Source organism: Myotis yumanensis, unplaced genomic scaffold (assembly GCF_028538775.1).
Source record: "Myotis yumanensis isolate MYYU_CA2020_CCGP unplaced genomic scaffold, mMyoYum1.0.hap1 SCAF_3, whole genome shotgun sequence".
Classification (NCBI taxonomy): Eukaryota; Metazoa; Chordata; class Mammalia; order Chiroptera; family Vespertilionidae; genus Myotis; species Myotis yumanensis.
The window spans coordinates 213,753,120-213,767,184 of record NW_027223754.1 but is presented as its reverse complement, the minus strand read 5'-3'; the positions used below and the strand labels follow the sequence as shown (position 1 = coordinate 213,767,184).

Sequence of the window (14,065 nt, the reverse complement as noted above, 5' to 3'; positions counted from 1 at the left end):
ATGCCCACACCCTGGGGGAGAGCTTCCCGTCCTTCCCGTTCAGTCCAATGTTAACGAGGAGTCTCACGGATGCTCTCACAGGAGGACGTTCTTCTAGTCCTAGTTTGTTGAATGTGTGTTTTTCATGAAAGCGTTAGATTTTGTCAAATACTCATCAATTGAGATGATCGTGTAGGGTTTTTTTTCCTTTATTCTGTTAATCATATAATGCATTGCATTCATGGATTTTCATATATTAAACCAACCTTGCATTCCTGGGCTGCATCCCACTTGTCATGATGCCTAACCCTTTGCTGTGTTGCCACATTCAGATGGACTGTTAAATCCATCTTCCTGAGGGACGTTACTCTGCGGTTTTCTTTCCTTGGGATGTCTCTTCTCACTGTGGTATCAGGATAATTCTGGCCTCATAGAATAAATTGAAAAGTATCCCACCTCGTCTACTTTTAGGAGAATCTGTGAGGGGTGCTGTGAACTCCGTTACATGCCTGGTAGAACTCACCAGGGAAGTCAGCTGGTCCTAAGCTCTTCCTTGTGGGAATTCTTTAAACCACGAACTCAGTCTCGTGGCTGCGTTGCTCTTGTACATGTCCACACGGGTACTGATGCTGACAGGCACGTGCACACACGTTGGGAGAGAGATTTACTGTGAGGGACAGGCGCACACAGTCAGGGGGCTAGCAAGGCTGAGGTCTGCAGGACAGGCCGACAGCTGGGAGCTCAGGCTGGGTTTCTGTTGGAGGAGAATGTTCCCTCCTTCCCCAGGGAACCTGTCTTTGCTCTCAGGGCCGCCAACTACCCGAGGAGGCCCGCCCGCTGTGCGCGCGGCTGGCTTTACGCAAAGGCGCGTCCTTCCAGTCTCGTCACGTCTCAGATACACTTCACAGCCGTGTCAGGCCTGGCGTTCGACAAGCCCGTGGCGCCACGGCCTGGCCGTTGGGTAACTGTCTTCCTGGGCGCGACTCCTTCCATCTCCGCTACCCAATCGGAGAGCTGTCCGCCGCGTTCCCCTCGTGCTGCTCATTCTACCCCTCGCGCTGTCAGGGGCATGAGTGCTCCTTCTTTCAGGGTCGTCTGGGTAAAGGTATGTCCATTTTTCTGAGATTTTTAAAGAACCATCTTTGTGCCGAACCGATTTGGCTCAGTGGATAGAGCATCGGCCTGCGGACTCGAGGGTCCCAGGTTCGATTCCAGTCAAGGACATGTACCTGGGTTGCGGGCACATCCCCACTGGGGGGCGTGCAGGAGGCAGCTGATCGATGTTTCTCTCTCATCGATGTTTCTGGCTCTCTATCCCTCTCCCTTCCTCTCTGTGAAGGATCAATAAAATATATTTTAAAAAAAAAAACCATCTTTGGTTTTATTGGTTTCCTCTGTTGTTTTTCTCTTTCCTGATTCACTTATTTCTGTCCTAGCCTTCATCTCCTTCCTGCTGTCTGTTTGGGCTTTAGTGTTTTTCTTTTTCTAGCTGATGAAATTGAAGAGTGAATGATTTGAGGTGTTCTTTTAACACAGTCATTTATGACAATAAATTTCTCCTGGAGCACTGCTTGAGCTGCATCCCGTAAGTTGTGGTATGTTGTGTTTTTATTTTCACTCATTTCAAAGTAACTTCTAATTTTCCTTCTACTTTCTTCTCTAACATAATGCTTTTTATGGGTGTGTTCTACAATTTTCATTTGTCAAGTTCTTCGACTTTCCTTCATTCCCTGGGGTCTAACTTAAAGTCGCTGTGATCAGAGGACACACTGCACATGCCTTCCACCGGGTGTGCAGGGCGGCCTCAGGGCCAGCGCTGAGAGGAGCTGCTGTGGGGGCCGGGCCCTGTGGACCCGGGTCAGCTGGTTTCTGCTTGGCTCAGTCTTCCTTCTGGCTCCTTGGTGGTCTTCTGACTGGTTTTCCTACCTCTTATGAAGTGGTGTGTCACTCCTTCTTAAAAAGACATTTTCGACAATGTTTAATGCCTTTGCAATGAGGTAAAACTTAAATGCAAACAAGGAAAGTTAAAACAATTTATCTAACTGTGATTTATCGTGAGAAACTGGCAGCAGCTCTCCCCTCCCTGTCACTCACAGCCCACTTTCTACTCCGATCATGGACTCAGGCAGGAGAATGGCTGCAGCGCTCGCACGGGCTGACACGGGCCCCTGCTTATCTCCTGGGTCACTCCCCTCGCCAGCCGCGCTAATGACAACGCCAGGGCACTCCAGGTCTTCTCCGGGCAAAACGAACACATTTAAAACAACCCATACTTCTGAGATTCTGACTTACAAGCAGGAAAATACAAATAAATATTCATGTTCGTAAGCACATGCATTTATTCCAGCCCCATTCCACAGGTTTCCAAAGTCATTATTTTAAGAGAAAATGACATATAAAAGCAAATCTGAGCTCACACATGCAGATCATAAGAATCAATTATAAAACCACCCTCACCTTCCCACATGTCATCACACCTCCCCCGGGCCCCGCCCACGTCCAGTCTCTGCAGTGTGGGTCCAAAGTGCCCCTCGGAACTGAGTCTAAATTTAAATGGAGGATGGGGGGGGTGCTTCTTCGCTTTTACTATACTATGGTAAAACTAAAATATAAGCCCTAACCGGTTTGGCTCAGTGGATAGAGCGTCGGCCTGCGGACTGAAGGGTCCTGGGTTCGATTCCGGTCAAGGGCATGTACCTTGGTTGCGGGCACATCCCCAGTAGGGGTTATGCAGGAGGCAGCTGATCGATGTTTCTCATCGATGTTTCTAACTCTCTATCCCTCTCTCTTCCTCTCTGTAAAAAATCAATAAAATATATTTTAAAAAAACTAAAATATAATTCTCTGCTTAAACTGTGCAATTCAAGGTGATGGAATAATGTTTCTTATTTTTAAACCAAATTTAACATTGTTAAAAGGAATATGACAGTCACTGTTTGAAAAATACTGGCGTTACTTAGGAATTACATCACAGCCAGGGGGCGGACCTCCAAATTGCACAACAGCGGACTGGCTTCGTGGATCAGGCTACATCATCTCCACAGAATGCTGCGTGCAGGAGCAGAAGTGATCTTGACAAAGACTTAACAACACGGAAAGCCTATGCTACGAGGTTAAACGGGAACAAAGCACAAAGCAGAGCTTTATACACGATACACTCTGGACTACGTAAATACCACGCGAGGAAAGAGACTTAGCGGGAATATGGCATAACAGCATTACCAGGAGTGGGGTGGCCACGCCCCGCTCACCGGGCCCGATGGGGCCGTGCACAGGCCCAGGCGCACGGCCCAGAGCAGAGGGCGGGTCGGGAAACACAGCGCAGGCTCCGGGCGGGCGGGCGGGCGGTGCGTCCCCCTCCTCCAGGCGCAGGTCTGGACGCTGGGACCAGGTGCCCAGCTGAGCCTGCAGGGGCGGAAACCAGCCGGTCCGCCTCCCACCCTGCGGCCCCGAGAAGGCTCTGCGCTCAGAGGCCAAGCTCGGGCGGGCCCACGGGGGAGGGCTCACACATGGAGACACAGGAACAGAGGACCCAATGGAGCTGGTGGAAGCCAGACGCCCACCAAGCCCACTAGTGACTCCTGCGGGGGAAGCGGGTGAGGGATGGGGAGCACGCAGCCCCGCCCGGCCCCGCGTGGACAGGGAGAGGCGCTCAGCGCAAGTGACGGCTGCAAAGAGAAGAGGCGAGCAGTGCTGCCCTCTAGGTGGGCGGTCTGGGGGGGGCTTGCCCCTCCTCCACAGGGCCGTCCACCCCACAGGGCCGTCCACCCCTCCCCCCGCAGTTCCCTCCTCCCCGCCCGTGCCTGTACTCAGCAAGCAACCCATGGAGAGCGCTGAGAGCTGTGTGGCCAGCCTGTGCGTCACACCAGCGCCCTCCCCAAGGACCCGCCTGGCCTCCCTTGGCGCAGAGCGATGCACACGGACACACGCCCCGTGCAAGGGGCCGACACCCCCCGGGGGCGAGGAGAGGAGAGGAACGCCCCACAGTGACGAGGCAAACCCCAGTCGTGGTCTCAAACGCTGTGAGGGACGCATGTACTGCACCTCGTTTTAAAGTGAAAGCGGCAGGAGGGTGGGGAGGAGGTGCACAGACTGGAGCCGCCCTGCTTGGCTGGGGATGTCCACGGGGCGGCCACGCTGACAGCAATCTGCGGTCCCCCAAACTGTGACACGTGGAGTTGCCGCGTGGCCCCGCAATCCCACTGCGGGTGCGTGACCGGGAGAAAGGACACCATGTCCTCAGGAAGCCTGTGCCCGAGGCCTCAGCAGCGTCATTCCCAGCAACCGCAGAGCCCGAGAGCCGGCTCCTTCCACGCATGAACGGATAGAGGGAACGTGTCTGTGCATACAATGAAGTGCTAGCTGGTCGTAAAGGGGCTGAGGCACTGACACGCTCCGACATGGAATGAGAACATGCTATGACGCAGACGGGCGAAGACACGCTCCCTGAGAGGAGCCGGCCCGGCCCCACGGTGCAGGCGTCACTCACGTGAGCTGCGGGCAGAAAGGAGATGGCGGCTGCCGGGGCGGGGAATGACAGCTCCTGGGTTTGCAATTCCTTTCAGGACGATGGAAATACTCTGTCGCTAACAGGTGGTGATGGCTGTGCTACTATGAACCCACCGAGTTCTTCACTCCATGGTGAGCTGCCCACACGTGAGCCCATCTCCCTAAAGCTGCTCTAGGAAGTTCCCGCAGCTGCAGGCTCAGGCACGGGGGGGCACAGAGGAAACCCAAGGGCTGACCACGACGACCTTGCCCCCGGGTGAAGGGCACGGGCTCCCACCACCCGGTAACTCCCAGAACAGAAAGAGAAACTGTCCAGAACCCAGAGCTCTTCAAAGGGAGCGGGGGGCGGGGGGGGGAGCCCAGGGACAGGCGCAGGTGCCCACCGGGTGCGTCGCGGGCGATGTGAGCTCGGGGACTGGGGTGAGGACACCGGTGCATCTCTGAGAGTTGCTGAGAGGAGCTTGGAGAGTCCCATCACGAGAAAAAGCGTTCCTCTCTGGTGACAGACGGGAGCCAGACTCGCGTGGAGGTCATGTCACAACATCACGGTCTCCAGCCTCGATGCTGTACGTGGGAAACTAGGGCACCGCTGCCCGTCAGGCACACACAGGCGTTCAGTGTGCCTGCGGCCACTCCACCCACCGTCCCGTGTCCCCCCGGCGGCCCCCCGGGACCTGCCACACCCTCTGCCCACCTCTGGCAGGTCACACGGCAGGCGCTGGGGTAAGTTCTAGCCACCCGCCTGTGGCACCGCACGCTGCCTACCACTCCTCCCTTGACACCGTCCGCACACTGGACTCCTGAGACACCCTGTCCTGCCTCTAAAGCCCCCCCCTTCCCTCGCCACACACGCCCCTCCCCGGCCTCTGCCCCAGGAGGTGATCGCAGACCCGCTGGGGGCAGGAGCCCATGAGGACGGGTCGGGAGATACGAGAACAGCGCTCTCAGCCGACACGCCCTGTGGCCTCTGGCCTGTGCCCTCCCCACCGGAGGAGGCACAAGCTGCATTTTCTGCAGGATCGCCACGGCGGGGACGCCGGGGACACGCCAGCGCCCACATAGCACCTCCTGCTCAGTCCGCACGCCTGGCACAGGCTCTGCGCTCCTCGTGCTCTCACTCACTCAGGCCCAACAGCAGCCAAGGAGGCGGGGCTCTGCCTCTGGTCCCTGCCCCGCAGGCCCCGCAGCTGGGCAGAGCAGCCGGACCTGGCAGCTGCAGAGCCGCATCCCAGCGCGGGGCCTCAGCGGTGGCAGCGGCCTGGCCACCGAGGCCCGGACTCCTCCGCAGAGAGAGCCTCCGCCTGGAGGCGGGCAGCCACGTCAGGTCCCGGAGCCAAACTCTACCCAGCCTGGCGGCCCGGACACTGGGGTCAGGACGGACCCTCCCCCGCCCTCCCGGACGAGCCCACCGGCCCCGACTCCCAGCGGCTCCCGGGCAGCCATCCCCACAGCGGCCTCATCGCGAGCCCCGACCCCGCGGCAGGTGCTCCCACGCTCTCCCTCTCCAGCTGTTCTCTTCTGCACCACGTGATGCGTCACCAGCACCACGTCCACGGCCCTCCGTCCCGTCCCGCGGCTGAGCCAGCAAATGCGTTCAGGGCCGCCGGGGCCTCGCGCACGATAGGGGCCAAGCAGTTAGGACAAACTTATTTACCACGTTAATTAAATGGTCTAGTTAACATGGAACATCAATTCTCCAATCACATCTCGGCTGATCTTTCTCAATTAGCAGCCTTGACGTCTGCTGACAGGGGCCTCCTGCTCGGGCGCATTAAGAGCGGCTGTGAGCTGCGGAGTGGAGGGCAGGCCCGGCCTCCTGCGGCCTCTCCCAACGCGGGAGACGAGGGAGGGAGCCCGCCGCTCATTAGCTGCTGAGCAACGAGAAGCCCTCCTCTGACATCACCAGGGGAACGCGGTGCGAGGGGCTCAATGACGTGCCCTAACCGAGCCCCGTCCTCCTCGGACAGCCGTCCTCCAGGAAGCTGCGTTTCCGCTGCTGGGACGGGACCCACTGGACACGGAATGGGCAGAGACATGCACGGACAAGCGACTCCCAGGACGGAGGGCCACCCGGAGACTGTGACAGCCGCTGCCACAGAAAGGCTGCAGCCAGGGAGCAGGGTCTGCCTGCTGTTCCCTCTGCCCGCAGGCGGGTTGAGAGCACAGCCCTCACGCAGAGCATCGGAGCTTTTTCTGAGGACACAGAGGGAAGGAGACGTACGCGGGTTCAACAGCAGCCAAACGGCCCACCCGAACCTCCATCAGACGTCATCCTGCCCGTAATTTACACAGCATTTCCGAAAATGACACCGCTGGTGCGTCAGAGGCAGAGAGGTGGTGAAATGTGCAGAAATGCAATCAGAGACGACCCGTCTTTACCTTGTAAGCAAAGCATCCCCCTAACACGCCCCACCTCCCACAGCATGCAGTCACACCACTAAGACCCCCACCTCCCACAGCACAGTCACACCACTAAGACCCCACCTCCCACAGCACAGTCACACCACTAAGACCCCACCTCCCACAGCACAGTCACACCACTAATACCCCACCTCCCACAGCACGCAGTCACACCACTAATACCCCACCTCCCACAGCACGCAGTCACACCACTAAGACCCCCACCTCCCACAGCACAGTCACACCACTAAGACCCCACCTCCCACAGCACAGTCACACCACTAAGACCCCACCTCCCACAGCACAGTCACACCACTAATACCCCACCTCCCACAGCACGCAGTCACACCACTAATACCCCACCTCCCACAGCACGCAGTCACACCACTAAGACCCCCACCTCCCACAGCACAGTCACACCACTAATACCCCACCTCCCACAGCACACAGTCACACCACTAATACCCCACCTCCCACAGCACACAGTCACACCACTAATACCCCACCTCCCACAGCACGCAGTCACACCACTAAGACCCCCACCTCCCACAGCACAGTCACACCACTAATACCCCACCTCCCACAGCACACAGTCACACCACTAATACCCCACCTCCCACAGCACACAGTCACACCACTAAGACCCCCACCTCCCACAGCACGCAGTCACACCACTAATACCCCACCTCCCACAGCACGCAGTCACACCACTAAGACCCCAACCTCCCACAGCACAGTCACACCACTAATACCCCACCTCCCACAGCACACAGTCACACCACTAATACCCCACCTCCCACAGCACACAGTCACACCACTAATACCCCACCTCCCACAGCACAGTCACACCACTAATACCCCACCTCCCACAGCACAGTCACACCACTAAGACCCCACCTCCCACAGCACAGTCACACCACTAATACCCCACCTCCCACAGCACGCAGTCACACCACTAAGACCCCCACCTCCCACAACACAGTCACACCACTAATACCCCACCTCCCACAGCACAGTCACACCACTAATACCCCACCTCCCACAGCACGCAGTCACACCACTAAGACCCCACCTCCCACAGCACAGTCACACCACTAATACCCCACCTCCCACAGCACGCAGTCACACCACTAAGACCCCCACCTCCCACAACACAGTCACACCACTAATACCCCACCTCCCACAGCACAGTCACACCACTAATACCCCACCTCCCAAAGCACACAGTCACACCACTAATACCCCACCTCCCACAGCACGCAGTCACACCACTAAGACCCCCACCTCCCACAACACAGTCACACCACTAATACCCCACCTCCCACAGCACAGTCACACCACTAATACCCCACCTCCCACAGCACAGTCACACCACTAATACCCCACCTCCCACAGCACGCAGTCACACCACTAATACCCCACCTCCCACAGCACAGTCACACCACTAATACCCCACCTCCCAAAGCACACAGTCACACCACTAATACCCCACCTCCCACAGCACAGTCACACCACTAAGACCCCACCTCCCACAGCACAGTCACACCACTAAGACCCCCACCTCCCACAGCACAGTCACACCACTAAGACCCCACCTCCCACAGCACACAGTCACACCACTAAGACCCCACCTCCCACAGCACAGTCACACCACTAATACCCCACCTCCCACAGCACAGTCACACCACTAAGACCCCCACCTCCCACAGCACAGTCACACCACTAAGACCCCACCTCCCACAGCACAGTCACACCACTAAGACCCCCACCTCCCACAGCACAGTCACACCACTAAGACCCCACCTCCCACAGCACACAGTCACACCACTAAGACCCCCACCTCCCACAGCACAGTCACACCACTAAGACCCCCACCTCCCACAGCACAGTCACACCACTAAGACCCCACCTCCCACAGCACACAGTCACACCACTAAGACCCCACCTCCCACAGCACAGTCACACCACTAAGACCCCACCTCCCACAGCACACAGTCACACCACTAAGACCCCACCTCCCACAGCACGCAGGCGCACACAGAGCTGGTGCTGACGGAGAGCGAGACCCTCAGGGTGGACTGCACTCCCCCTCGCACGTCACCAGAAACAAGGCACTGACAGTGGCTCTGCACCCTGGCCTCAGTGGCGAGGCACCTGGACCAGGGCTGTTACGGCGAGAAGACCACGCTTCCTGTTGCTAGCTCGCCTTCCTGACGCTACACTTGGTGGCAATTCTCAACCTGGTGTGATCACCCACAGAAAGGCCCAGAAGTTCACGGTTACCGACTGCGAGGAAGCGTGCTGGGACGTGCTCTTACCTGTGTGCTCGCAGATGAAGACCACGAAGAAAGGGGTGACCAGGTCATTGATGCCCTGGACGTAGCCGCTGGCGGGGTGACGAATAGCCCATATGAACAGGATCCTCTCGAAAATCTGGAAGAGAACGGAGCACGTGGTGAGGCGAAGAGTGAGCCATCAGAGGCATTAGGACACACCCTTTCACTTAAATACCAACTGCCCGCTTCCCGCTGTCACTGCTGCTAAAGTATCAACAAACGCCAACTGGTGTCCACCTCTTCCTACAACTCCAACCATCTTACTGTCATCGACTCACAGGCAACATGCAGTGCTCCCCGCAGCCCGGCGCCCACCGCACGCGCAGCTGGCACCGAGGATGCTGCTCTCGGCTCCTCCAGGCCCCCGGGTACCATCCGCACACGGCTGCCCGGCCTGGGCCTACCAGCGACCCAGCCTTGGCAGGGCACATGGCCCGTGGCAATCAGAGCCACGGATGCCTGGTCTGTACCGGACAGAGCGACCACAGGGGGCGGTCCAGCCAGAGGGGTAGGAGCAGCGCAAGAGCCACTCTGTAAGAGACACTGCTAAAGGGAGGGCACGCCCTCTCCACCGCCCTGTCAATGCTGCTGGTGGGATGCAGATGCTGCAGGCGCCAGAGCAGCCAACGTGGACACGCAGAGAAGCCCAGCACAGAGGAGCGATGCTAACGGAGCCTGGTGGGCCTGACGCAGGCGCCCATGTCCAGGCCCAGCCTCCACTTGCGGAAACCACACCTGGTTCTGCCTATCGACTAACACAAGACCTAGGTTCCCACGACATCCAGCCCCTCCTCACGACATCACCCCCCACAGAGCTGTGCCCGAGGCCCTGTCCCCGCTCGGGCAGCTGCAGGGCCCCGCCTCCCTGGGGTTGGACAGCCCTGCAGCTCCCAGAGCAGCCACAGGAGCCCCACGGACATGAAGGGGCGGGACCACCGCCAGGGCACGGCGCCTCGAGCCAATGGGATCGAGGTCTCCGACGTCCCAGACAAGCAGAACGACAGACACCGACGGTGGTGACGGCTCTCCTCTCCGACTGGAAAGCCGGCCTCCCAGGTGCGCCAAGCGGTAGGAAACCATAAAACGAACCCAAGTCCCGAGGCAGACTCCACTTCCCGCTAAAAAACGAGCAAAAGAGGGGCCATCGCTTGGGGCGCAGATACAATAAGCACAGCCACTGAGAGACCATCACAGCGCTGCTCCCAGAACGGCTCTTCCGTAGACACGGCCGTGCCGCTGTGCTCTGCGACTGCACGTCCTTGTGCCTTAACAAGGCTGGACGCCAGCCCGGCCGGGGGCTCAGTGCGTGAACGTCGACCTCCGAACCAGGAGGCCAGGGCACAGGCCTGGGGTGCAGGCTTCATCCCCGGTACAGGGTGTGCAGGAGGCAACTGAGCGATGATGATTCTCTCTCCTCATTGATGCCTCTCTCTCTCTCCCTCTCCTTTCCTCTCTGAAATCAATAGACACATATTTTAAAAATTACAGGAATAACAACTCTGGGATCTTGAACACGTTATTGTTCCAGATGCCTCGGTCTGAAGTGCAGCTACGGGAACAGGCGACACTTAGCAAGTATCTCAGACAAGGAAAGCCGTATTTTAAAGAGACACCATTTATAATAGCAACAAAACATGGCAACGAGGAATAAGCCTAATAACACATACATAGACCTGTTATGAGGAAAATTTTAAAACCTCATTGAAAGGCATTAAAAGCGGCCTCCCAAGGGGGCATTAGCATGTTCACACCCACCAAGGCAGCAACCTCCCTCCGCGCCGGCGCCCTGGAGGAGTCTGGCCTGTGGCCTCATACATGCACACGAAGGTCCCACACAAAACGTGGAAAACACCCACTGTCCAGCCACAGGTCAAGGCCACAGACAGCATAGGCCAGCAACGAGGGCGACTACACAGCGAGGGAGACGAGCCGAGCTCAGAAACGACGCAGAGACTAGACCAGCCCACATCACCGCCTGGCAGTGTCGCTGTCACATGACATGCACACGCCGCGTGAGGAATCACCAGCATGAAGTGGGCGGGGCTCCACGTGAGGCTGAGAGCAGAGGCAGCACAGCACAGGCGTCACGCTGGAGCAGGGCTCGGTCCCGCCCGGGCGGGTCCGTGATGGGGGGTGCCCCCCGCGGCATGTGCCACACCACGAGGCTCCTTTCAGAGCTGTGAGCGACTCCTTCAGCGACGCCGTGTGCACGGCCTGGGGTACAGCGCCTGCCCTGCCCACGCGGGAGAGTGGGCGCCGAGCCCAGCGAAGGGGGCCCCTGAGCGAAGGGGGCCCGGGGCCACTCTTACCTCCGTCACTGCGGGCTGCAGCGTCAGCGCCTCGGGACTCATCCGCGGGATGTCGATGTGGATCTGGAGATGGAGGAGAAGAGACAGGATGGCAACCAGCCCGGGGGTAGCCGGAAGCGGACGCTGGCACGCTGCCCCCCGCTGTCCGCTCTGAGACGCTAGCCTCGCCGAGCGCGGCTCGGATGGGCTCCCGAGTCCTGGCATGACGGGCGCTGACCTGCCCGCCCGAGCAGCAGCTGCCACGTGCAAGGACAGCGCAGGCCTCGGCCACTGAACACACGGTCCACAGCCATCAGCGAGCGTAGGCTCCGGACAGGGACGCGCACATGCGTGCGTCAGCCGCAGCTCAGCCGCGACAGTGCTTCTCGGACCCAGGCCACAGAAGAGTCACAGGAAAGTCCACTCCCAGAGGGACACGCACGGCTCAGGAAGCCACCAAAACAGCATCAGGGCGTGAGCTGGCAGCACGCTGGCTCCAGCACCCAACACCCACGAACGTCCCCCACGGGCCCAGCTGTCACCACCCACCACCAGGGACACAGCCCAGCCGGCCAAGGGGACACCTGCACGGTGAACTCGGGTCCACGCCCCGTCCTTACAGGTGACCTGGGACCGCCTCCCGCCAGCCAGCCTGGGCCTGGGCACACCAGGCGGAGCTGTTACCCTCATGGCAACTGAATACCGCCCTCACCGCTGTCCCAGCCACCTCCCCCGGACTCCCAACAGAAGGAGCTGATGCACCTCCCGGAGAGATGCCAGCGTCACCGCCAAAGTCTCCTTCTTAAATAAAAATACATCAAAACATGTTCAAAACACTATCAACGCCAACTATTCTCTGAGACTAGCGGGGAGGCAGGGGGGGATAAAGCAGGCGGGCTGTCCGCCCCCTGAGCAAGCGCCTTCTGTCTCAAACTGGCTTCCTGAGTGGCGGGAGCAGTGCCAGGCCTGGGAGCCGCCCGTGTGCCCGAGGGCCAGGACAGGCTCCGGGCAGCAGCTGGGCCAGGGCAGAGGGCGCCTGGAGGGCGGTGGAGGCGTTCCTGTCCCGAGTCGTCGTCGTCATGGTCCTCCTCCTCCTCCTCCTCCTCCCCCTTCTCCTCCCTGAGGGAGCAGATCTTCCCCGGAGCCTCCCTGCGCCCGCCCGTGGGGGAAGACACGTCCACGAGTCCATGTAACTGACAGGAGCTCGGGCACCAGGAGAGGCGAGCCGGGCCTGGCTCCAACACACCCACACCACGCTGACGGCAGTGACGGCGGGTGTGGCCAGCCCACGGGGGAATCGGCAAGGCTCCTTCCTTCACCTGGAGGCGGGGCTCCACGAGGAAGGGCTTGACAGGGAGACGCCCAGCCATGCAACCCCGCTAAGAGCCCCGTGGAGCGGGGCTGCGGCACAGCCACTGGAACTCTGGCATCTCAGAGCCGGTGAGAACTCAGGGTCTCCGAGCCGGGCCAGCAGCGCACCCTGCCACACCAGGAACCATGACCCACGCGCACCGTTTCCTAGGACACAGCGCGGCAGCCAGCGGGACACGGAGGGAAACACTGCCGCCTGCAGCCCCGCCAGGCGGAGCCCACGAGGGACGGGAGGACAGGCCCACCTGCCTGTAGGTGTCCTGGTGGCCCTCGTCGTTCCGTGAGTCGTAGTAGTGCTCCACGAAGGCGAAGTACTCCTCCCGCTTCCTCTGCAGCGTGGCGGCTCTGCGCTCTGCGTTGGCAGGAAGGTAGCCCTGTGGAGGCAGACGAAGGTGAGTGTGGTCCACGCCGACCACGCGTCTCCCTGGGAAGGCGCGAGTCCCGAGGGCCTCCCACCAGGGCTGCGGGCCACCAGGGGAGGCCGGTGGGGACCAGCCTCACACTGCCCACAGGCAGGGACGCCCAGGGCTCTGCGTGAGCCGGGCGAGCAGGTGGGGCTCCTCCCTGTCCCCCAAATTTTAACTCCACTTATTGAAACAGAAGCTCTCAAAGGCACGTACGCCACATTGGCTATCAGAGCCCCCACACCCTCCTGACACTCCCGTTCCTGAAGGAAAACACACATGCAAGTTGAGGTCTTTAGATAATTAAGCAAAACTAGGAATTATGCAGATGAGGTATATGCAAGCATGGGATGAATCCTGAACGACAGGATGACAGGGAACGTAACTGCTGCATTAGCGTGCTGTGAAAACACTAATCACCAACGTCAACCCACAACGCAGGGACGCGGGTCCAAGCGGTCCGGCGACACGACCAGCGCCCCTTGCGGCCACGTGCGAACCCCCAGAGGCGGGGACGCAGGACCCGTGTCACCGCCTCTAACCATTCTACCACCAGCGCAGTCGGGACCGTTTCACCAGTTGTGCTCAAGGTTTCAGAAGTGTCATTTAAAAAGGGCCCAACCCGTGCGTCCCACAGAGCGCGCTGAGCACAGCCGCCGCCTGTGCGAGTGCGAGCCTCAGTGGGGCGCGAAGGGGCTCCGGGCTGAGTGCAGCCCGCTCCCCAGCAGTAGGAGAGTCTCTCGTGTCCCTCACTGAGGCCCAGGGCCACCGCCCCTGA

At 59.4% G+C, this 14,065-nt stretch overlaps 1 protein-coding gene across 1 annotated transcript in view; it reads right to left on the bottom strand.

Annotated features, from left to right (window-relative positions):
• TBC1D22A (TBC1 domain family member 22A) overlaps positions 1-14,065 on the bottom strand; it is a 123,196-nt gene that overhangs the window by 44,338 nt on the left and 64,793 nt on the right. The window contains exons 6-8 of the mRNA XM_070411319.1: positions 13,129-13,257; positions 11,534-11,596; positions 9,207-9,321 (exon numbers count right to left, since the gene is read on the bottom strand). Coding sequence (XP_070267420.1) covers positions 9,207-9,321; positions 11,534-11,596; positions 13,129-13,257 — 307 coding nt within the window. The remainder of the gene's footprint in view (positions 1-9,206; positions 9,322-11,533; positions 11,597-13,128; positions 13,258-14,065) is intronic.